General features: G+C 39.2%; 1 protein-coding gene across 1 annotated transcript in view; it reads left to right on the top strand.

The window, feature by feature from the left end:
- The first annotated feature begins 359 nt into the window (after positions 1 to 359).
- LOC145662762 (mitochondrial carrier homolog 2-like) overlaps positions 360 to 23,884 on the top strand; it is a 217,171-nt gene continuing 193,646 nt past the window's right edge. The window contains exons 1-2 of the mRNA XM_081728633.1: positions 360 to 889; positions 19,476 to 19,560. Of these exons, the coding sequence (XP_081584759.1) occupies positions 785 to 889; positions 19,476 to 19,560 (190 nt within the window). The 5' untranslated portion in view covers positions 360 to 784. The remainder of the gene's footprint in view (positions 890 to 19,475; positions 19,561 to 23,884) is intronic.

Here is a 23,884-nt window from a genome sequence, read left to right as displayed (position 1 = left end):
TATGTATTCTCACAAAATTCCACTTCTTTTTGAGCACTGAATACTTTTCGGTTGCTATAATTTAGTGTGAATGGAATTTATTAATATCTTGCACAATCTTCATTCTTATACAGTCACTCGTATTAACTGTCAATTTATTATTTTTATGACGTATTTTTCTTAATCAGTAGCCAGAATTTGGCGAATACTAATATGAAGTGACGCCCATAAAATATAATATGCTTGGGCTCGTTTATATTCTATGCAGAGTCATTTTGAAAAATGTTTAGCGTCATACTAAAAACTTGACTACTGCAGGAAACATATGTTAGTCTGACTCTTTAGTATGGCTCTAATCACACTTCAGAACGACTCTTCATAAGAACTACAATAAATGCACTTTAGCCATGTCCTATTCATAATTTAGCTACATTCTGAAGGCAGTTGTTGGCAGCACTGTATTTACTATTAGCTTCGAACGAAGGAAATATTAGTTTTTAATAGAAGTAATTATATTTTTATCGTTGATCTACGGATCGTACAACCTTGAACATTATTGGGGAGGGATCGTCATTTTCCTTATTAGAGGTGAAGTGAATTCAGTGTTCTGGAATCTCTGGTCTGGTGCAAGGCATAAGCCGTATAATAATTAACCACTGTTATGTGTCTTAAAGCAATGATTTTGGAAGTCTTGTTTATGCAGTAAACAGTTGAAAAATTGGAAGTTTGAAAACCACAATTCTTGTTTTATGCTTTCTTCTGGTGAGAAGTTTAATTTTTACGCAGTGGATTAGTGAATTGCAGAATGGTAACAAATACAAGGGAAGATGTCACTTGGAGTAACATTGCTTTTCGGGTTGCGGTAAATGCTATTACACATCCCATAGATTATGCCAAGGTGTTAATTCAGGTAAGTCAAAAGGGAACAACGGTATATACTGCAGGTTTATATAAAGAGAATCACAAAACTGCTTCGCAGTTTACCCGAGTAAGTAAAGATGCACTGTTTGTTTAATTTTCATTAGCACACATTATTTTCCCCCCAAACGGAGACGGTAACTTAGCTAGAAGTAGTTGTAAATTTCACGTACAGGTCAAGGGTAAGTCAAGTTTAGACACAAGGCTCGAAATAATTGTTGAAAAGTTACAATTTTTTCACTAATTTTCAGAGCTTCAAAAATCTTCCTTGTAAGTACTAGGATGACGGCAAGGTTCTAGATTACTGGTCCCCCTTCCCATTGAGCAGTAATAAAGACAAAAAACAACGTGCCCTACGGGGCTCTAACCCGCCTTCACTCGCTAACGCTCGCTCGGCAATACTGTATAAGTTAAATGTATAAACTTTATTATAGAAAGAAACCTACCCAGCTACTAATCTACATGGGGGACCAGTAATCTAGAACCTTCCCTAGGATTACTATTTTGCAGTCACAGTGTTTATACTTGCCAATGGCGAGCAGGCGAGTGGATTTTTCAAGCCCTGCCAATTTCCAATTTCCAACTGTTCTCCGAAATATTTGCACATGACGACATGCCATTATCGTACTTAGCATAGATAAAATTGAAGGGGTCACTTAAAGTAGGTTTGATTGTTGAGTAATTAAAATTCTTTTACGATTTATGTATAAATACAGCATCCGGATGTATGGCATAAAAATTAGCGCAAAAGATATACCAGCCTGTATAGACAGGTCATTGGAAGCACGAATGATACCGAACGAGTCAAGGTGGCGCGAACATCGTTGGTGCGGTAAAGGCACCAGGCGCGTCAGTGACGGTAAGTATGTGGGTATGCGAGGGTAGTGAAAAATTGTGGGTTTTGGCAATGATAGTAGTTGCAATAGCACTTGTAATGGTTTCATACTAATAACGCTACACTTGTAAACATGAGATACTTTTGTTCAGCATAGGTCTAAACTCGCGAGCCCGAGCCTCAATGAAATAAGAGCGCGAGTCCGGTTCAGAGAAGTGATCGCGAGCCCAGTTGAAAGAAGTGATCGCGAGAACGATTGAGCAGGAGCCTAGTTGAGAGAAGTAAGAGCGAGTCCGAGTGAGTGCGAGCTCAATTTAGAGAAGTGAGCGTCAGCCCGAGCGAGCGCGAGCTCAGTTGAGTGCGATCCTGTGCTCGCTTCGCACTCACGTGAACTCATTTGCTTCAGGGACATTAACATAAGAAATGCATTCCATGTGCAGAATTGGAAAGGAGGGTTGAAACAGTTGTACAGAAAGAAGAAAAAAGCACATTCTTGACGATTGTTTGATGTCTGAGCTGTCATTTTATTGTTCAAAGGACTTCAAACAACCTTCGATAGAAAAGCGACTTTTTCATAATTATTGTGATGGTTATCGCGAGGACGAGTGGGCGCAAGGCCAGTTGGAAGAAGAGCGGGTACGCGAGCGAGCCCAGTTCAAAAGGGTCAGATTAGATTAGATTTATTACTCATTCTCTGGACCATGTTACATGTACATTTGTACAAAATTGTATAGAACTCGCCAGTACATAATTTCTATACAATATTTAAAACAAATACAATGCTCTTGTGTTCAACAACTTGTGAAAATTGATAAAGGCTAAAGGCCCATTCCATCTCCATTCTGGCAGGGGGGGGGGGGGGGGGCAGGTGACCATTTCCGATTTTTTTGAAGAAAGTATATTTGGTAGTCCTGTTGGAGATATGAAACCTGCAAAGAGGATTTTCCCAGAAGAAAAATTGTCTTCGAGTTATGGGCTAACGAAATTCGGACGAAAATCACTATTTGTAATACAAAAGTAAATGAGCATAATCTTGAAAGACACGTAGTTCAGTAACTACTTGTGATAATTACATGATTCTTTTTTATTTAAAAGTGCTCAGATTACATTTGAGGTTCTGATATAAAAAGCACGAATTACAGTCCAGCAAGAGTATTTTGTAAACACCGGAAAACTTAGTAAAAAAGTAAAATGCAAGAATTTTGACATTTATTTTCCGTATGGAAGAATGAGAGAATAACCGTATTATTGTGACACAGTATAATACTCCTTCTGGGATCCCTATAGATAATTTTGTTTCCCATCTACGATGGCACATGGGAGAGAAAACGTGAGTGAAAGTATGATAAAACGTCATTTTCGCCTGAAATTTGGGCGGATTTTCTCCAAAAGGCCATTCTTAAAAAATCTGAAAATCTGCCCGAACGATCTTTCATTGTTCCCTATGTGAATCATGCAAACAGAAATGGAGATATTTGTGTATTAAATTTTTCGTAAATTTTTAAAATATTGTTTCACAGGTGCCGGGTTTGCAACCACGCATAGCATTGGCGCCTGTAATGTATGCAACAAAGTTACTGGAGTAGTTGCATAGTATTGCGCAACATGTACCTAGGTATGATGCAAGTGTTTTGCAGTACATTAAATGCTCTGGATTAGCTCCCATTTGGTATTTAGACTGCATTGCAGATACACTGCATTGTGTGAAGTGTTGTATGTCAACGATATTACCCATTGCGCATGGCAATGCATCGTCTTGTTCGTGTTTGACAATAGATATACTATGTAATGTATATAAAAGTTAGGTGGCATTGCAAATATGTCTTTACAATATAGCACCAAGGGAGTTAAGTGCAGTGATTATCTAAAAAGACACAAGAAAGTAATATACAAAAGTAACACGAAAAATGTTACTGTTGTTGGTGATTTTGCAGTCATTACAAAATTATTTCGGATCACAAGTACAAGTAAACAGTGCTGATAACTTGTGCAAAAACTGTTTTATTTATTACAAGGCTCAGATCGAGAAACCAGCTGCTTCGGTTGAACCAAATAGTGCGGTCATTATTACAGATCAAATGACTGCAGATGACGATTCACTGACTTCAGATCCAATCTACGTTCCAAGTAGTGCAGTGATTGGTACTTTAAATAGTAGCATAAGTGTACTTGATACGCAAGTGTCGCCCGTGAAAAAAACATGGCAAGTGAAGGAAGAAAGAAGAGTCACATACGTAAAACGAAAATCAGAAGAACGAGAAAACGTGTTTTCTACGGCAGTGTCTGGAAAATTACAAGATGCTTTTGGTGTGAGTATACCGTGTTCCTCAGGAAGTTCGGTTTTCCAACATCACTTGTGCAATAGAGAAATGACCCTATCGTGAAAGAGTACAACTTCTCAGTATCGTGCCTGAAACCTTCAGTAAACACATGATCGTCGAACGCATCCCATCTGCGACAAAGTATCTAATAGATAAGTCACGCATAGTGAAAAAAGAAAAGGGAATGTGGGCAACGCCAGATCCGTACCAAGGACACCCTTTACCGCCCACTTACCTCGAGACTGCATTGTCATATTACGTAGATGATAGTAAAGACTGTTCTAGACAAAGTTCGAATCAAAAAGATGTTGTTTCTGTATATGGAAACGGTGAAAAAGTAAAAAGAGTTAAACGTTTTATAACCCGCTCCTTTAAAGAAGCCTTCAGATTGATGAATGAAGGTAATCCCGATATAAAGATATCTATTTCTAAATTTTACTCTTTACGTCCCAAGTGGGTTAAATGTCAGCCGGTGAAACAAACATGCACATGCATATGTACATTGTACCAATATAAATCTCATATGTACATCCCTGAGCAATCTTACTGAACGAAATATAGTAGATACAGATCTGTACTCTTTGTGTCTCTGTGGCGATCCTACCGAAAAGTGTTGGTTGCAAGAATGTGAGAATTGCCAAGGACAATTCAATTTCGGAACAAAGTTTTGAGATACAAGATACTGATGAAATCACGTATGCACTATGGGATAGCGGATATCTTGTGAAAGAAACTGGAAACCTAAATAGATTTTTAAAGCATGTAAAGTACTGGATTTCAAAAGGAATAACTCATAGCTATATTGGAAAAATCCAGCGAGAAAGCATAGCGGAAATGAAAAGATCTACACTTCTTGAAACAACCTTGGTATTGCATTTAGATTTTGCCGAGAACTGGCCAGATGAAATCCAAAGTTATCATTGGCACAATTCACAGATATCTATATTTACGTGTGTAGTGTACTTCAATGGCAACACAAAAAGTTATGCGGTAGTGAGCAATGACTTGCAACATGATAGTGCTCATGCACTTTGTGCAATCAAACTGATACATCAAGACGTTAATGAAATCACCGACTCATACAATGAATTGCTCATAATTTATATTTCACATGGAGCGGCTTCTCATTTTAAAAACAGGCTCCAGCTGTATGAGCTTGAAAAACATTTCCAAGACGATTCAATCAAGAGAAGATGGATCTCGGCAATGGGACACGGAAAAAGTGCATGTGACGGTATAGGTGGGCTCTGCAAACATTACGCAACAACGTTTAATCTTCGAAATGACCCGGTAAGAGCTATAAGGGATGCAGAATCGTTTGTCAACACCGTTTCGGAACTTATCAAAGGCGCAAGGCTCTTATTATTAAGTGCACGTACTATTCAAGACTTCAGAAATCACAAGAGTAGGCCAATGTTAAACCTGTGATTGGTATTCAGTCTAGTCATTTTTGGCAGGTCGACAATACAGACACATTCATGGCAAGAAGCACGAAACATGTACTTGAAAAAATACAAGTAGCTAACAGTTCCAAAAGAATATATTATACTCTGAATTACCTTCAAATTGGAGATTTTGTTGCTTGCGTCTGTGTTAAGCAGTAGTGGGTGGGTCAAGTAGTTTCACACTCACAGAAATTTCGCGATATTAGTGTCTTTTATGATTCCTCATGGACTTGCAACTTCCTTTAAATGGCCAGCTGAAAACGATGAGTGTAACGTTAATTTGAAAGATGTTCTTCTAAAACCCACTCCGCCGTCTCCTACTTGTGCCTCAGCACGCTATCACAAATTCCTATCCAAAGAAGTGATGCTGGTTCAAGACCTCTTTGCTTCAACATAACTTACAGAGAGAGAAGCCAGTATGTAATAATTAACTATGCTATTGATTAATTTTTCATGTTATTTATACATACCACAAAATTGTTTAAATCGACCACTTTTTGTAACATGTTAAACTCCATATATATATTCTATTGTACATTTATATAAAAATATTGCATCATTGCACGTTTCGATTTACTTCTTCAAACGATGAAAATTAAAAAAGAAAAAGAACTACCACGCCAAGCGTGGTTGCATATCCGACCCCTGTGCAACACAATATTTTAAAAAATTGCGAAAAATTTAATACACAAATATCTCTGTTTCTTTTTGCATGATTCACATAGGGAACAATGAAAGATGGTTCAGGCAGATTTTTTAAGGATGGCCTTTTGGAGAAAATCCGTCCTAATTTCAGGCGAAAATGACGTTTTATCATGCTTTCACTCACGTTTTCTCACCCATGTGCCTCAAAATTATCTATAGGGATCCCAGAAGGAGTATTATATTGTGTCACAATAATACGGTTATTCTTTCATACGGAAAATAAATGTCAAAATTCTTGCATTTTACTTTTTTACTAAGTTTTCCGGTGTTTACAAAATACTCTTGTTGGACTGTAATTCGAGTTTTTTTTTATATCAGAACGACAAATGTAATCTGAGCACTTCTAAATAAAAAAAGAAACATGTGATTATCACAAGTAGTTACTGAATTACGTGTCTTTCAAGATTATGCTCATCCACTTTCGTATTAAAAATAGTGATTTTCGTCCGAATTTCATTAGCCCATAAATCGAAGACAAAATTTTTTCTGGAAAAAACCTCTTTGCAGGTTTCATATCTCCAACAGAGTTACAAAATATATTTTTTTTCAAAAAAATCAGAGATAGTCACCTAGTCAATTTTGCATATACCTGCCTGAATTGAGATGGAACGGGCCTAAACCAATTCTACAGTATATATAACAATAATATATATGGACTTAATTACTATTTTAATTACTGTATTTGCCATCTTCACTATATATAAAACTACATGAACTGACATAAATCTCTTATATACAATCGGAATTTAATTACTTTTGGAAGTTTCAAAATTTGCTGCTAACATATTCATGGCAAGGTTCTAGATTACTGGTCCCCTTTCCCATTGACCAGTAATAAAGGTAGAAAACAACATGACCTGCGGGGCTCTAACCAGTCTTCACTCGCTAACGTTCGCTCGGCAATACTATGTAAGTTAAATGTATAAACTTTAGTACAGAAAGAAACCAAACCAGCTACTAACCTACATGGGGGACCAGTAATGTAGAACCTTCCCGATATTCATTTACAATATAAAATGTATTTTCTAATAACAGTTTGCGCACTGAGTCTACAAAGAAACTCTTTCCATGACTATTTTTTATGTACCCAGGTAGTTTATTATACAACTTTACATCCATATAGATGTGTGATTTTCCATATGCAGATGTTCTATGATACACAGTGGATAAATTACCTTTTCCACGTGTAATGTAGTTGTGAGTATCACCATCTCTTTTAATATTATCTAAATGATCCCAGGTAATTTTCAGAAGTTCAAAAATGTGTAAAGAAGGAACTGTCATCATATTCAATGATTCAAATAGTTTCTTACAGCTGATGCGTTTCGGTGATTTAGTAATGATTTTTAAGGCACATTTTTGTTGTTTAAAAATATTCTGAAGCTTCGGCGGAGACCCCCAGAACGCAATTCCGTATTTAATATGAGAAAATAATATGACATAGTACACGGAAAGAATTGATTGCAGATGAAGTATTGGAACTAGAGTTCGTATTATGTACATGGCCTGGGCTAATTTTTAGCTTAGTTTTTCTATGTGTTCTTCCCATGAAATATTATCATTCAAATACGTACTTAAATATTTTACAGTATTAGTAAATGTACATATTTCATTATTCAATGATATCTGTGGTAGTTGGTGTGATATTCTGTGAGATAAATGGTAGAAAACACACTTTGTTTTATCTACATTTAGTTTCAATTTATTTGAAGAAAACCAATGCGTAAGTTGGGGTGTTGTAAGATCAATAGTTACTTGCAATCTATCTGTCTTTTCTCAGTTACAATTACTGTTGTCATCAGCAAAAAGGAGTAAATTACCCTTCTCTATGTTTAAGGATAAATCATTAAGATATAGAAGGAAGAGTGTTGGTCCTAAAACTTATCCTTGTGAAACACCTTTTCTATTTATTCGTTCATTTGAGTTTTTTTTTTTTTTTTTGCTCAGACTTTTAATTTGTACAATTTGTTTACGATTGTACAAGTATGATTTGGACCACTCCAAAGCAATACCCCTAATGCCATATTTTTCTAATTTACGAAAGGTATATCATGGTCTACACAATCAAACGCTTTTGAGAGATCACAATATATGCCTACAGTATTGGCTTTCTGATCAACAGACCTTATCACTACTTTGATATGTTCATATATGGCAGTAAGTGTGGATTTGCCTTTTATAAATCCGTGTTGTACGCTATACAGAAATACACACCCGATGGAAAATAGTATATAATACAGTTACTTACTTTGGATAAATTATAATTGTGGGGGGGCAGAATTTTTTCCTAAGTGCCGTATAGCCGGACCAATTTTAGGAAATTTACCAGGTCAGTTGGAGAATTTATTTAAGTTTGTGAGAAGGAATGAGTGAAAGTGAGCTAAGTGAACTACTAAACAAGTTGTTTTTGATGATGTAAACGGCACTGTATGGTGAGGCGGAAGTACTATTTTTCGGAGAGGTACATTTGTTATGAGATAGTAGCGCAAAAGGCAGTGTGCAAATCGAGCGTGTATGTCAAGGCTGTGACATGTCATGTGTTAGTTATGTGAAACTATAAAAATAACGAACGACAGTTATTGAAATGTTGTGAAAGACACGGTATGCTGAACAGACGAACAGTGTATTGTAAATGAGGAAATGAATTGAAAATACAAAAGCGGAAAGGAGCATATTATTTTCAGTTTGGGAAAAGGGTAAGGAAACCTCAGAAAACTGTTGTACACGATTTTCTTGAAATTGGAAAAGTTTACAAGCCTCAGTTTTGAAGGTAAGTGACTTCTAACTCAACGGGAATGTATTTCTGCACAGTGTACAAATGCTGTATTGTATGTTAACAAGTGAAGCGTTGCAAGTGTAAAACCATGACGCTATTGAAATTTTTATGATTGTGAAACCCACATATTGTCACCACCCTCACTAACGCCTATACCTACCGTCGCTGGCGCGCCTGCTCCCTTCGAACGCACCCACGCGGTGGCCTACCAACTTCGCCCTTCCCTGACTCGATTGGATAGCATTCGTGCTTTTAGTGGCCATCTAGCACAGGTTGGTTTGGGTTTTGCACTGTAGTTTTTATGCCCTTAAAGTAATCTAACGTAACTTAATGTAATCCAACTAAATATAACCGAATGCAGTACATTTTGGTTTGAGTTTTCAAAATACAGCACTACAGCGGTTCGGCAATACAGCACTAATGCCCCCATTTTTCGTAACTTTAGCCTGATTGTGGTTACATTATGTTTCAGGTATGTTCTGCTATCCTTCGTGGTTTGTATAGATTGGCAGTGGCTTTCAAAAAAGTGTGTACTATATTCTCTTCTTTGAATTTTGTATCCCCATTGCACACACACCATTTCTATCTATTTACTTCACATATTGCTCACACATTAAACGTTTCACTAGCGACAACTCATTTCTCCTGTAAAATTTCTGTGTTTTACCTACTTTTAGCCCACCGCAATTCGAATTAACTCGTTTTTTGTTTTGTCGAGAAAAAAAATTCCCGCCAAGTAATGGACCATCAAAGACGAGGAGTACAATTTATTAATTGTACAAAACAAGGAAAGTGGTCAACTTCGGAGCCCCACCATTCAGCTTTGGAGACAGATAGTTATAATTCTTGTTGTGGTATGTACACTCATGTCCAAAATGATTGTCGCATATGTATATAAGTGTCTTCTTGTAAGAATATAATTTGATAATGATTTTGAAGGGTACTTTTAATACTGATACTATGTGTATAATCGGGAAATGTATATTTGTGGTAAATTTCATAGGAAAAGAATTATAAATACAAAATTAGAATAACTGAAACAAAATGTTGCTAAATGGACAAGGAAGTTTTATTTTCGTTATTGTTCTTTTGTCATGAAATTTGCTACATACATGTCTTTGCCGATTGTACACATACTAATATTGTAAGAAATACCGGGCGAATTCATTATCTAATTATATTCCTACAACAGCATATTTATAGACATGCGACAATAATTTGGACATGAGTGTACATAGGAATATAAATTATTGTTTAGTTTGCACATGCGTATCTTTTTGTACATAAATTAACAAATGAACGTCAATTTATCTGAAAAGTCGGAAGTTTGCCAATTTGTTTCGAAAATTTCGGGTTCGAATTTTAAAATTCGTTTTCACGGTTGGTAAGTCCTAGTTACTTGCTTTCTGAAAAAAAAAAAATGTATCGCTTCTGTGTACAACCGCTTTGTCGCAAGAAATTTTTAAATTATCAAAAATTGCCATTTTTGGGCGCCATTTTCTCGGAAACACCATATTTTAAAATTTTGAAATTTTGCCAGATGGTTGAACTTTACATGAATGTTAAACACACCAAATACCATTCTCGACCAATGCTTCATGAATTAACTACAGCCTTTTGAAGTTAGCGAAGTTCCGTTAACTTGATTTCACAGTTGGCGGCCGCGGTGGCTCAGTGATAGAGCGTTCACCTCTGGTGCTTGGGGTCCCGGGTTCGATCCCAGCCCCTGCAAGTGAACTTTGTGGTGGACAAACACCGCTTGCGTGGGTTTTCTCGGGGTTCTCTCGTTTCCTCCCACTTTCTTCATTCCACCGTTTCATTCATTACTCATCATCACCGTCTCCTTTAGCTTAAGCGTCATAATCGTGGGACGTAAAACTCAAAGATTTCATTTCATTTCATTTCGTTTGATTTCACAGCTGGCAACACTGGAAACTATAAAAGAGCAACAATTTAATGATGTTTGTGTTTACATTCATTAAGTAACTAACAAAAGTTTTTTCCTAACTGTTTTTTATTATTTTAATCAAAAATGCTCTCTGAAATAGTAAAATGACCCTCTCCTTACTCATCCGTTTTCTTAAACCGAAGTAATTTGAGATGGAAATTACGATTATGAACACGCAAATTTTAAATTCACTTACTTAAAATGTTCTTCGGAAACAAAATTTCACTGATTTTTTTATTTCACATGAACCTATCATTTGCTTGCTTGGTGTCTTCTTCGCTAACAGCATGTAACCGTGCAGATGCTCCTATAGGTGTTGATTCACTCACAACTCGTAGCACATTGTCGATAGTCATAAAACAATTATTTTCAGTCTTGTTATGCTCTTTACCTTTACCAAAACAACCTTTACCTTAAGAAAAACCAAGTGAGTATAACAGATCTTCCCTTGGGCAAAGGACTAACTGTTTTATGTTTTTTCTCTTGCAACCATATTCCGGCGTCGGAATGTGGCGCCCCCATCGCCCAGTTCTTCGGAATTGCAATCAGCCACTGGTCCTCCAGGTTGGGGGTTGTGCCGGGCCGATCACCCGGCATTTAAAACCTGCGATCGAGCGTCGTTAAAATATAAGCATCGGATATGGACTGCTCTTTCTAGAAGACAACCTTGCTATGGACTGGTTTTGCTTTTGGATTTTCTTGGATGACGCTGGACCCGGGGCCGTGGGACGGAGGAGTGCAGCGCATGCACACCCAGCAGGACCGGAAGGAGTGATGCCCTGAAAGGGAATGCTGGGAGTCTGTGGTGCGGGAATCTCCAATGAACCATTGGTCTCTCCCCTTACACGGTGGGACGTGGGTCCTCTCAAAAGTACCCATCAGTCGGCGGTGCAAGTGGCTCTGCCTCCTTGTCATTTTGACTTGGTGTCACAGCTTAGCTTGCTGACAAGGGTCATGCAGGTAGGACCTGCCAGCCTCGTTGGCCGCTTCGAACCACGACGGGGAAGCTGAGAGGATTTTGGGCTTTCTTCAGTTATGGCTTCGCATCAACCACCCACCCAGGATAGAGAGAGAGAGGAAAAGCTTGGTCTTGCACCAAGATATTTAATTATCAAAGACAGATCAACTGACACAGTTGGAGCCTTAAGTAAATTGTCACCCTTTATAGTTCATCGTCAGCTTCATCATATAGCCACAGGAACGTTTCCTCCTGGACATATTCGTAAATTACGAAATGGGACGCTACTTGTTCAAACGTCATCAGAAAAACAATCTCAATTACTTTTAGCTAGTACTCAGTTAGGACCTGTTCCTATTCTGGTTGAGCCTCATCGGCAGTTAAATACTAGCAAAGGAGTCATCACATGCTTCGATTTGAGAGAGTTACCAGAGGCGGAAATATGTGCCGAACTTACGGATAGCCATGTGACAGACGTCCATCGAATTACTACGAAGAGAAATGGTACAGTACAGCCCACGGATTCCTATATCATTACTTTCGCTCTACCTGACCTTCCAACGCATTTGAACGTTGCTTACCACCGTTTGAAGGTCCGCCCGTACATACCACTACCCTTACGGTGCTTTAACTGCCAACATTTTGGCCACTCAGCCCCTTCTTCTCATGCCTCTGCCATCTGTGGCAATTGTAGTTCCGCAGTTCATGGTCCGGCCCCATCGAAGTGTGCTAATTGTAAAGGTGGCCACCCAGCTTGGTCACGTGACTGTCCTAATTTTATGCCTGAGAAGATGATCCGTGAACTGATGGTAATCGAGAAGATCTCCGCAGCTGAGGCTAAACGAAGGCTACAGCCAAAAGTTACCTTCGGCACCAGTTTCTCTTCCCTTCTAAAGACCAGCAGATCATAAGGTACTCAGAGAGTCAATTCTGCTACCCAGACTGACGTTGAGGTTCCCAGTGCGCCAGTCTCTTCCAAGGCGTCCCGTACCACTGCTTCTTCTGTGAACCCAGGACTATCCCGCACGAAGCACCGATCATCATCCGCTTCGCAGCCTAAGCTTCCATTGAATGATCATTCGCCTCCACGAATCGTTAAGCCAATTCCTGCTTCTCAGCCTCCTGCCGCTCCGGCAGCTGGCTCTATCTCGTCTGCCCCTAATCACTCCATAACCCAGTTTTTGAAGCGTCAAACAGCCAGCCTCCTACCAAACCCCTCACTAAGAAGGAACGGAAAAAACAGCTCCAGGCTCAAGCTTCCAAGGCTGCCTCTCCCTCCTCCACAGCTTCTTCTACCAAGGCGTCGAAGAAATCTTCACGCACCCAGTCTTCTAGCCCACCTGGGGCGAAGAAACAGAAGCATACGTCACGTAGTCCACCTAGTGATGACGAGTCTCTTATGGATGATATGGTGGAGGAGGAGCTCGATAATTTTACCCTTGTGGAAGGCCGTGAAAAAGGCAAGCGCAGTACCTCGCTTCTTGTTCTCGATGCTCGTTGAACATGTCTCTTCTTCAATGGAATTTAAATGGCTATTCCACTCACTACGAGGAATTTAAGCAGTTATTGACATTGTTTCATCCTACCATATTCTGTCTTCAGGAAACGCATTTTACCTCTACTAGCAACTCAGTTCTCTCTGGTTACACTGTATATCGTCATGATCAGCTTACTGCAGGTCGTGCAGCAGGTGGTGTAGCAATAGGGGTCTCTGATGCTTACCATTCTGCTCTCATCCATGTGAATAGTGCTTTCCAGCTTATAGCTGTTCGTGTCTTCTTAAGACAACCTGTTACTTTTTGTTGTATCTACCTTACGCGTCATTACGTCTTTACTGCTGTCGATCTTGAACAGATTGCCCGATAGCTTCCATCCCCAGTTCTGTTTGTGGGTGACTTTAACTCCTACCATGCACTGTGGGGCTCTCCTCGTACTGAGCCGCGAGGTCAAGAGATTGCCACTTTCCTTGACAACACAAACTCATTGCTCCTCAATGATGGCAGTTCCACACATTTTACTACTGCTACTGGTACCTACTCTCATTTGGACATCTCCATTTGCAGTCCTCAACTTGGTGCCCATCTTACTTGGCGCGTGCATGATGATCTCTGTGGCAGTGACCACTTTCCTATTCTTGTGCATGGTCTTCCGCTCATCCATTCTGCTCCGTTCACTGCCTATAATCTACGTCAAGCAGACTGGGATCATTTTTCCGCCACTTTTCATTTCACTTTAGAACCTCGTTTTACTGTTGATGGTCATTGTGAGGCCTTTCAGCAGAGTATCCTGGCAGCTGCACACGACTCTATTCCTATCTATGCTGGATCCCGGTGTAAACGCACCGTTCCCTGGTGGTCTGAGGAGATTCGTGACGCTATTCTGGCCCGACGTCGAGTACTACGTACTTTTCATCGTGCTCCTACAGCTGATAATTTGGCTCAATTTCGTCTTTTTCGTGCTCGAGCCCGCTATCTGATTAAGCAAGCTAAGCGTCTTAGCTGGCGCACTTATGTTTCTTCTCTTACTGCTGGCAGCTCCATGACAGCGGTCTGGTCGCAAATTCGTCGTCTACAGGGACATATTTCCTCCGTTGCGGTTCCATCCCTTATTACCGATGGTGTAATGGTCACTGATCAGGACAGAATTGCTGCTGCATTGGGTCGTCATTTTGCGGATGTATCCAGTTCTACTCACTACTCAGCTGGATTCCTCACTTATAAACAACGCACCGAACGTACATCACTTCAGTTCCGCTCTGCAACCGTTGAAGCTTATTATCTGCCTTTTACTACTGCTAAACTTGCTGCTGTTTTGGATTCTACGAAGGAGACGGCACCTGGTCCTGATGGCATCTGTTATGCTATGCTCAGGCACATGCCTGACGATGGCAAGCAACATCTTCTTGACCTGTGCAATCGCATCTGGCTTGAAGACTCCTTCCCCGATGCCTGGCGTGAAGCATACATTATTCCTATTTTGAAGCCTGCTAAACCCGCCACGTTCAGTGGAAGCTACCGCCCGATCGCCTTGACTAGCTGTCTGTGTAAACTTTTGGAGAAGATGATCAATACCCGCTTAGTCTGGTTTCTTGAACACCATGGCCTCATTTCCAATCTTCAGTGTGGCTTTCGGCGCTTCCGTTGCACTACTGATCATTTGGCGCATCTTGAAAGCGCTATTCAGGATGCATTTCATCATCAAGAACATCTAATAGCCATCTTCTTTGACCTTGAAAAGGCCTTTGACACCGCTTGGCGATATGGCATTTTGCGGCAACTCCATCTCTGGGGCTTACGTGGCCACTTGGCTCTCTTCATCCAGAATTTCCTCCAACAACGTTCTTTTAGAGTCAAGCTTGGAGCTACTCTTTCTGCTCCGTTTCCACAAGAGAATGGCGTTCCACAGGGTAGTGTGTTGAGTGTCACATTGTTTGCTGTCGCAGTGAACAGTGTGATGTCGCAGCTCTCCCCTTCTGTTCATGGGCTGCTTTATGTGGATGACTTTACTATCTACTGTCGCTCACGTGATCTCCGTACAGTTACTCGCCAGTTGCAGTTAGCGCTCAACCGCCTTCACCGATGGTTCACCACTACTGGTTTCAGCTTTTCTCTCACCAAAACACACTGCGTACATTTTTGTCGCCTTCGTCACTGTGCCTATGATCCTGAGCTGTTCCTTGGCTGTTCTCGATTGTCCTATGTGGATCATGTTCGTTTTCTGGGCTTGGAGTTTGACCGACGACTTACCTGGGCTGTTCACGTTCGAGACCTGAAGTACCGCTGTCTCCGCTCCATGAACTTACTACGTTTGGTGTCCCATCTTTCGTGGGGTGCTGACCGTGTGGTGATGTTGCGTCTATATCGTAGCCTCATCCGCTCCCAATTGGATTATGGCTGTGTTGCATATGGTTCTGCTCGACCTTCCATCCTACGTCATCTGGATTCTGTTCATCATCTTGGCCTTCGTTTGGCGCTTGGAGCTTTCCGAACTAGCCCTAATCCTAGTCTCTATCTAGTCCGAGGCTCATGAACCATCTCTTTCCCACCGTCGTGACTGCCTGCTCCTGCGCTATTACATTCATATCCGTGCCGTACCTGACCATCCTTCGGCCTTTGCCCTTGAGGCTGGTGCTCGCTATGACAGATATCAAGCACGACCTACTGCTACCTGGCCATTTGGCATTCGTGCTATAGACCTTGGGGCTTCTCTTGGACTCGATGTCCCTGCCATCTATCCATTGGGCCTCCTGCCCATTCCTCCATGGACAGTTCTTCCACCAGTTGTCAGCTTTCATCTAACGCAATTTAAGAAGTCTGTTACCAGCAATCAACGATTTTGTCAGGAGTTCTTCTCTTTTCTGGATGCGTACCGTACCTACGCTGTCTTCTACACGGATGGTTCGAAGCATGAAGATTCTGTTGGCTGTGCCTTCGTCACGGATGATCATAGCGCTGGCTTGAAGCTCCATCCTACTTCCACTGTGTTCACTGCTGAATTGGTTGCTATTCTGGAGACTCTGCATTATATTCGTCGACGCCATCTCCGACATGTTCTCCTGTGCTCTGACTCCAACAGCGCTTTACATAGTCTCACGGATGTGTCAACTGTGCACCCTATAGTTCAGCAAATTCTGCTCTCTTGCCATTCCTTACGACTTGCAGGTTGCGATGTCCAATTTTGTTGGGTGCCTGGCCATGCTGGTATTCCAGGGAACGAGCGTGCTGACCGTGTTGCCAAAGAAGCTGCCCTTACAGGACCTGAGTATTTGTCACCGCTCCCCAGCTCTGATATTCGCTCTGTAATCAACCGTCTTCTCCTTCAGCGCTGGCAGACAAACTGGGATGAGCACCTTCAGAATAAATTGCATGCTGTCAAGCCGCGACTTGGTGTTTGGGCCACGAGTTTTCGTCCTTCAAGACTGGAAGAACGACGATTGGCACGATTACGTATCGGGCACAGCCATCTGACCCATGGCTACCTGTTACGTCGTCAGAACCCGCCTTCCTGCACCCAGTGTGGTGCATTCCTGACCATCCGCCACCTTCTTGTGGAATGTGTTCCTCTTGCTCCTGAGCGAGCCCGCCTTGGCTTACCAGCTGATGTGTCTACCTTGCTTGGAGACGATGTCCAGATGATGCAGCAAGTTTTCACCTACTTGCAGCTTTTGCACGTCTTGCGTGATCTGTGAGTGCATTTCTCACATTTCTTTTAATTAATTTATTTCTGCTTTTATCTACCGTCTGTGTTTTTTCATGGTGGTTTTATGCTTGTCATAGCATTTCCTTGCTTTTATCTTCTTTACTGCACTGTCATATTCATTACTAATTATGGGCTGTCCCACGTGTGTGCACCTATTGCCGAGCTGCCCCGGCAGAGAAGATTAACATGCTGTTGTGTACTAACCCGTCCTTGTGTTTTTGTATCGAGTTTGCACATTTCTTGAATGTTATGACATTTTAATTCATAAATGACCGAACACCTTTTACGTACTCCAGACTTTGCTTTTACTTTATTATATTTGTGATACTATGCTTTTTTGTTCTTGGGTACTTCATTTTTCCTGTCAGAGAAGGGTGCAAAAGTCCTCGATGTCGACGCGCCCATAAAAGCCCTTTCAATCAATCAATCAATCTTGCAACCATATTTATCATGCCTGTGTTAGTGCTCGTAGTGTTTGCGTTTAGTGCAATCATGCTTTGTGGTGCATCATTGCTGCGTTCCAGCACTGATTGCTCATCACCAGTGCAATTCTACGAAAAAATAACCCTTTGACTTTTTTTTTTTTAATATTCTGAAATCGAATCTCTCTTATTTCTAATTATTTCTGTTACATTTCACAAAATTTTAATCAATACAATATAATATAACTATATGATGATTATTTATCACCATAAAGCAAAATTTATATGTCCTTCACAACCACTCCTTTGCGAAGAGCCATTTACCACACTCATGTACACTGCCTTTGGGACATTAACAACAAATACATACTACACTACAACAGAAGTGTACCAACGCACAAGCAAGACCTTCACCAAGAAAATAGGTAAACAAGTATTAATTTTGGAAGAATCAAAAATTATGTGGAAGTTCCACATAATTGGAACAAAAATGTTTCAAAATAATTGTTAGTACAATTATTGCGGTATATATATATTTTTTCAATCAGACAATAGAACAGTAAATTTCCGTCTTCGGTCCCATCTTTTTGCTCCTCCCCGACACAAGCATATGTGTTTCACTATGTTACAATCATTTAGTTGCCAATTACCATATTGACCTTATTTGTACAGTATGCCGTCCAGTTGTATAAATGTTCACTGTAACTCCTCTCTCATTGTCCTTTGTGTTAGAGAAGAGACACCTCATCTAGTTCATTTCCATGTGGTAAGGTGCCAAGAACCGACTACATTTCGCCACGTTGGATAGCAATATATATGCGTTGAATTAGGAAAGATATTGAACATCTCCAGTAACGATAGAAATGCGTCTCCCTACTTTTCTAATCAAACCAAGGCTTGTAGATCCCCAAGCACCACTGGTCTCGATTTCAATTGAAGCAAAAATAAATTTATCAAGGAGGTTGTTATATTTCTTTTGCTTTTCTACCTCTGTGACAAGAAACAGCTCCAGCATTCATAGCAGCTAAAGGGAGACTTGAATGGGCAAATGTATCTGAACACACAAAGTCCCATACTAGTGATTTACCTCTAATCCAAGGAACTAATGTCATGCCATCAGGTCGTTTACCATCTGAACAACAATATCCTGCAGGTTCACGCATGGAAGGAATTCCAGCTGTGACTTATTTTTTAAAAACTCGCCTGGGGGAGGTAATATTCTGCACGTGGTTTATATTTGTAAACATCAACATGTGTTTTTTATTTATAAACAAAACTATGCTCTTCTGCTACAAGTTACCATATGAAGCAGATGACAGGAACCCTCGTCACCACTTATCATGTGATAGAAGAGGAACATTGGCGCCGCCAGTAAGAGGATATAAAACTCCATGCATCGCATCAATCGACATCAGTTTCTACTCGCCAGCTCCTTTCTCTTAGTTTGCCTGAAACTCTGGGAACTCAACCATTCTCCTAGTTTGCGTGGAGTTCTGAGAGATTACTAACCGCAACCTAGTTTGCGTGGAGCTTTCTGGTCTTCCTTCCCGCCTAGCTTGCCTGGAGCTTTGCGGGATTCCAACCTTTCTTTGCTTGCCTGGAGCTTTGTACTTGGCTGCCTGCGCATTGGGACACCTATTTACCGTAACTACTTAGTGGATTTTATGTTGTTCTTAGGACCACACTACAGTGGTTATGTTATATTGCTTTATAACAAAAACGTTTATAATAAAAGATTGTGGGGGAAAATTAAATTATATGTGTAAACTGCTGTATTTTCTACCTTAACAAAGTAATTTTACAGTATTCATAACAGTAAATTAGCTATAAATCTACCGAAACATTACGTACCGGGGTATATTTTTCATTCAGTTTTTTTGTGTATATCTACCAATTAAAATTGACAATGAATGCGTATTCAAGACGTCTGTTGTATTTTCATACTGTCTGTTTTATTTTTTTTTTACAGATAGGGCACGAACCTATTCCACCACAACAAGCAAAGACATTGTTTGGAAGACCAGCTTTGGCCTTACCGAATATTTTTCAATATGGTAAGCTCAGGAATCCAGCTTATTACATTTTGAGCCGGTAGACTCGGTTACTTACAATTATTTTTACACAGGGAAAACTAGGTAGATACAGTACATGAAGTAAATATACCTCATAAATGATTAAATTACGGGTTCGGTGTATAAGTTTTGTACCACTGCCTGATATCAAACTATAAGGTAAACTATGAACTCGTGCTGTTCTGAATGTAGAGTCTTAAATAGGAGAAAGGCCGTCTGTATTAATTCTAAAATTTGGCTTTGTAGTGTACTATTATGCATTTAGTTGATTGATTCTAAGTGTAATACTTCAAATATTGGATTCTCATTCTTAGTTAGTTGACCATGCTACATGACTTAAGTTTGCTTTTCTTTATTCACTTTCTCATTCTCGGTATCATAAACAAATCTTGTAGCAGTAAAAGTTACTCTAAATACCTGATGGTTTGTTCTTGTCATTAGAAGCACATTTAACTGTATCGACATTTGCGATACTATTCGAAATAACTCATTATTTGTCAACCTGAGAAGGAACATTTGCGGCACATAAGGATCAGTCCTTAAAGTATAAGAAGCGAAGTCAAAATTAGCCTTCAATAAATGTGTAATTTGCTGTGTTGTTTTAGAGTTGAGTTCATTGTGTACATTAGTCAATGACCAGTAAACGTTATCAAATAAAATACAAAATATGAAGTCTAGATATAGTAATGCAGTACAGATACAGTTATGTAGAGAAACTTTGTACGAGTACGAGCATGTGATAATTCTGTCAGCATTGTCAGTGACAACTTATGGCGTCGTTTGATGTATCCTCAAAGCCAATTCGTCCTGCTAATCCTGTATCAGTATTGAAGTCATGTTTGCATTACTTTCTGCAGCGTATGTGTTTGGACTTCGTCCTTTGGTGTGAGTGGAAATCAGAATAACAAACATTATTTGGCTACATAAGGATCATAAATGTCCGTGTTTGTTCTTTTGCACTGAATTCTTCAATCGAAGCATCCCTTCGACACTTTCTAGTTTCACATGCCTCGCACAAAGTATTGCATGTACTTACAGTTTTCTCTCATCTGTAGGTATCTGCCAATAGCTACTTTTAAAACGTTTCTTATTATCCTTGTTTAGACGTGTGAAGAAAAAAGAAAGAAAACATCTAGGCAACCCTTACACTGAACTTGTATAGATACCTGTGCTTGTGAACAACGTCACCAAATACTTCTTTATCGCAGTCGTTATTCTTAGTCAGGATACAGGTAGACGGGTTTACAGATTAGTTTTAGCTCGTCAGTTTTACAACAGTTAATAGATTATATTTACTGCTCGTGTTTTCCTTCCGCTGGTACTACATGAGTGAGTTTCATAAGTGTAACTAATGTAATTTTCTTTGAGTAGTTCCATATGTGAAGCCAAAAAACTAATAACCGTAGTTGTTATTAACACTGTACCTCCTGTAATTAACATTTCGTTAGTCACATGGGTATCAAATTGATACAGACAACTCACATTCCTAAATGCGATTGCGCACGGCTCTCTTTTTCACAATACCCTTCTTATTCAATTTCCTCAACACATTAGTGCTCGAGTTGATTTTGTCAATACAATTGAATCAAATTGATACGCTGCGGCGACTAGTTGTGTTATTACCGTCTGCAGTACTACCAGTTCCAGTGTATTATCGCAGCTTTTTCTGAGTTAATTGCATTTTAGTGAATTTTCTGCTGTTGTGACTTTGATTGACCTCTGTGCCTGAACGAGGACTTACTTGTAACTTAAATTATTCTTGTGTACAGCTAGTTTAGAACTGCTGTTAAGTGATGAAAATTCAAACAATCTGGTTGAATTAGAGGACTTTGGAGATGATCGTAACACCGATGCTCCTGCTAATAATGGCGACGGTTCTGAACGAAACTCCGAAACGGAAGAAAGTGAAACAGATAACCGAACGACGCGTAGTGCTTCACAAGAAATATAGTTTTGCAGCTGTTCGTCAACTTTTATACAGGTTTCGTTGCAAATTGTGAAAAGAATTATTCTTTATCAACAAATGTTACTATAGATGAAAAACTTCACGCTTTTCGTAATCTGTTCGTTTCAAATAATGTATATCAGCTAAACCTACAAAGAATGGTATAAAAATGTTTGCAATGATTGATGCGGAGGTGTTTTATCACAACAATATAAAAGTTTGTGCTGGGAAGCACCTTTATTAACCGTTAACCGTATTCTGTAAGACTTGCGAATGTTGTAAAAAACTTTAGCATAAACAGTCTTTGTAGAAGCAGCATCATCGCCCACAATTGGTTTATTGATGTTGATCTTGTATCTGACTTGAAAAAATTATTAATTTCATACGTGGAATCAATTGAAGAGAACAAAAGACATCTGCCTGTCGAACTATTGTATGTAAGGAATAGACCTGAAAACTCTAGCATGTTTGCTTTCAAAGAGGATGATACATTTTTTTCATATTTATCCGAGAGAAACTCAAATGTCGTAGCAGTTTTAATACAGCATTTTGGTGACAATATAGATGAAACAAGTTGAGTCACTACAAAACCTGAAATGAGTACATTTCTTAAAAAATGGAGTATTACCTTGTACAGTGAATCCGGCAATGTTTTGAGTGCATAGTTTAATGTAGCAAGAAATACATTTCGCACGCCTCAGTTATCAAGGCTGAACATAGCCGGTTTAAATGCTCAGGTGTTTTTTTTTTTTTTTTTTTTTTTTATTATTATTTTATTTCGGAGAGGAAGGGGATCGGGAGGAACTGTTTTTGAGATAGTTCATGAACTTGTCGCTGTGCAACTATGCAAAGGAAGTGTCCAAACTCAAAAGATCCCATCTTCGTTGCAGGTGAATGTAGGAAAGTACTATATAAGAAAGGCTCCAGAAGACACCGTTAATGAAGAACCAGGAATAAGTTCTAACAAACGACAGCGTTGCGACGTGAAACAAGTCTGTGTGTGTCTTACATGTGCAGCTAATGTGTACTAATTGTTTTCCTCTTTTGCAAATAACGTATGCAACGGTAACGTTTACGTATATGTAGTTATACGGCTATAAGGACAATAGTGTGTACTTTATGATAACAAAGCTTGTGGCCAGACTTGTTTAAACTTGTTTTATATATGCTGTTAAAGATATAAGTGAGGAAGCCATAGTTGAAGTATTTTTTTTAATTTCTGCGAAATAAATGATAAGTATTAAGGAAATACAGAGTTTAAAAGGAATAAAAATAGTTTAATTTATCAAAATAATTATCATGATTAAGTTTTGGTGGATACTAAAGTAATTTTAAACGAACTGGACCGCAATATTTAATTATATATGTGTGTTGCATAGATATATATATAGCAACACACATATATAATTAAATATTGCGGTCCCAGTTCGTTTAAAATTACTTTAGTATCCACATATATATATATATATATTGGTGTTTCCTCCCGGGACCTTATTGAGATTAGTTCGAATGAAGAGTAAAACTGTCTCATTTCTGTTATAAATATTATTTTTTTTTTTGGGGTCAAAACGGATTATATTTTATTACGGAGTAAAAATAGTTAATAAAAATATTAAAATGAATGTTTCAGAAATCTAAGATAGCCTTAGTGCTAGAGGAAAATGATATGACAACATCTGAGTCAGCGTCTAATGTGGCCGATCTCATAAGGCAATTAGGACAGCAAATGAGTTCAATGAATCGACAGCTAAATGACAGAATGGAGCAGACTACACAACAGTTACATGATAAATTGGAAGTAACTACACAAGAACTAACTCAACAACTAAATGACAAAATTGAATACACTACGCAACATATAAGCACCAACTTTGAACAAGCTACACAACAAGAAATTGATGCTAAACTGAAACAAATTGTTCAAAATTTGCAGCTGTTAGCTCTGTTAAAGTAATGGAAATTCAAATTAATGAACATTCGCATCATATAATTGTAAAGGAAAAGTTTGAAATGATAGATGGCAATCATAATACTATGGTGAACCTAGGAGGCGCCGAAACTAATATAATTGAAAATAGACTTGTTGAAGAATCTAGGCATTCACAGGAATACTATTCTGGTATAGAAGACATGGATTCGATTTCCGGGAGTGAAGATGAAAGAAAAGCAAATCGGAATATGGAAGCTCGTGTGCAGCGGGATGTTCATACTCATGTAAATCCTCATAAATTAAGGAGGGTGAAAACATTCCAAATTTAGTGAAATAAGATCTATGACAAAATTTAGTGGGCGTTCTGATGATATTCCAGCTAGCAAATTTCTTGAAAAATTGGAAGCTGAGTGTGAGTTGTTAGTTGTCGA

The sequence above is a fragment of the Thermobia domestica genome, chromosome 10 (genome assembly GCF_964235325.1).
Source record: "Thermobia domestica chromosome 10, izTheDome1.hap1.1, whole genome shotgun sequence".
NCBI lineage: Eukaryota > Metazoa > Arthropoda > Insecta > Zygentoma > Lepismatidae > Thermobia > Thermobia domestica.
Note: the sequence above shows the minus strand (reverse complement) of the source record. Positions and strands in the feature narration are given on the sequence as shown.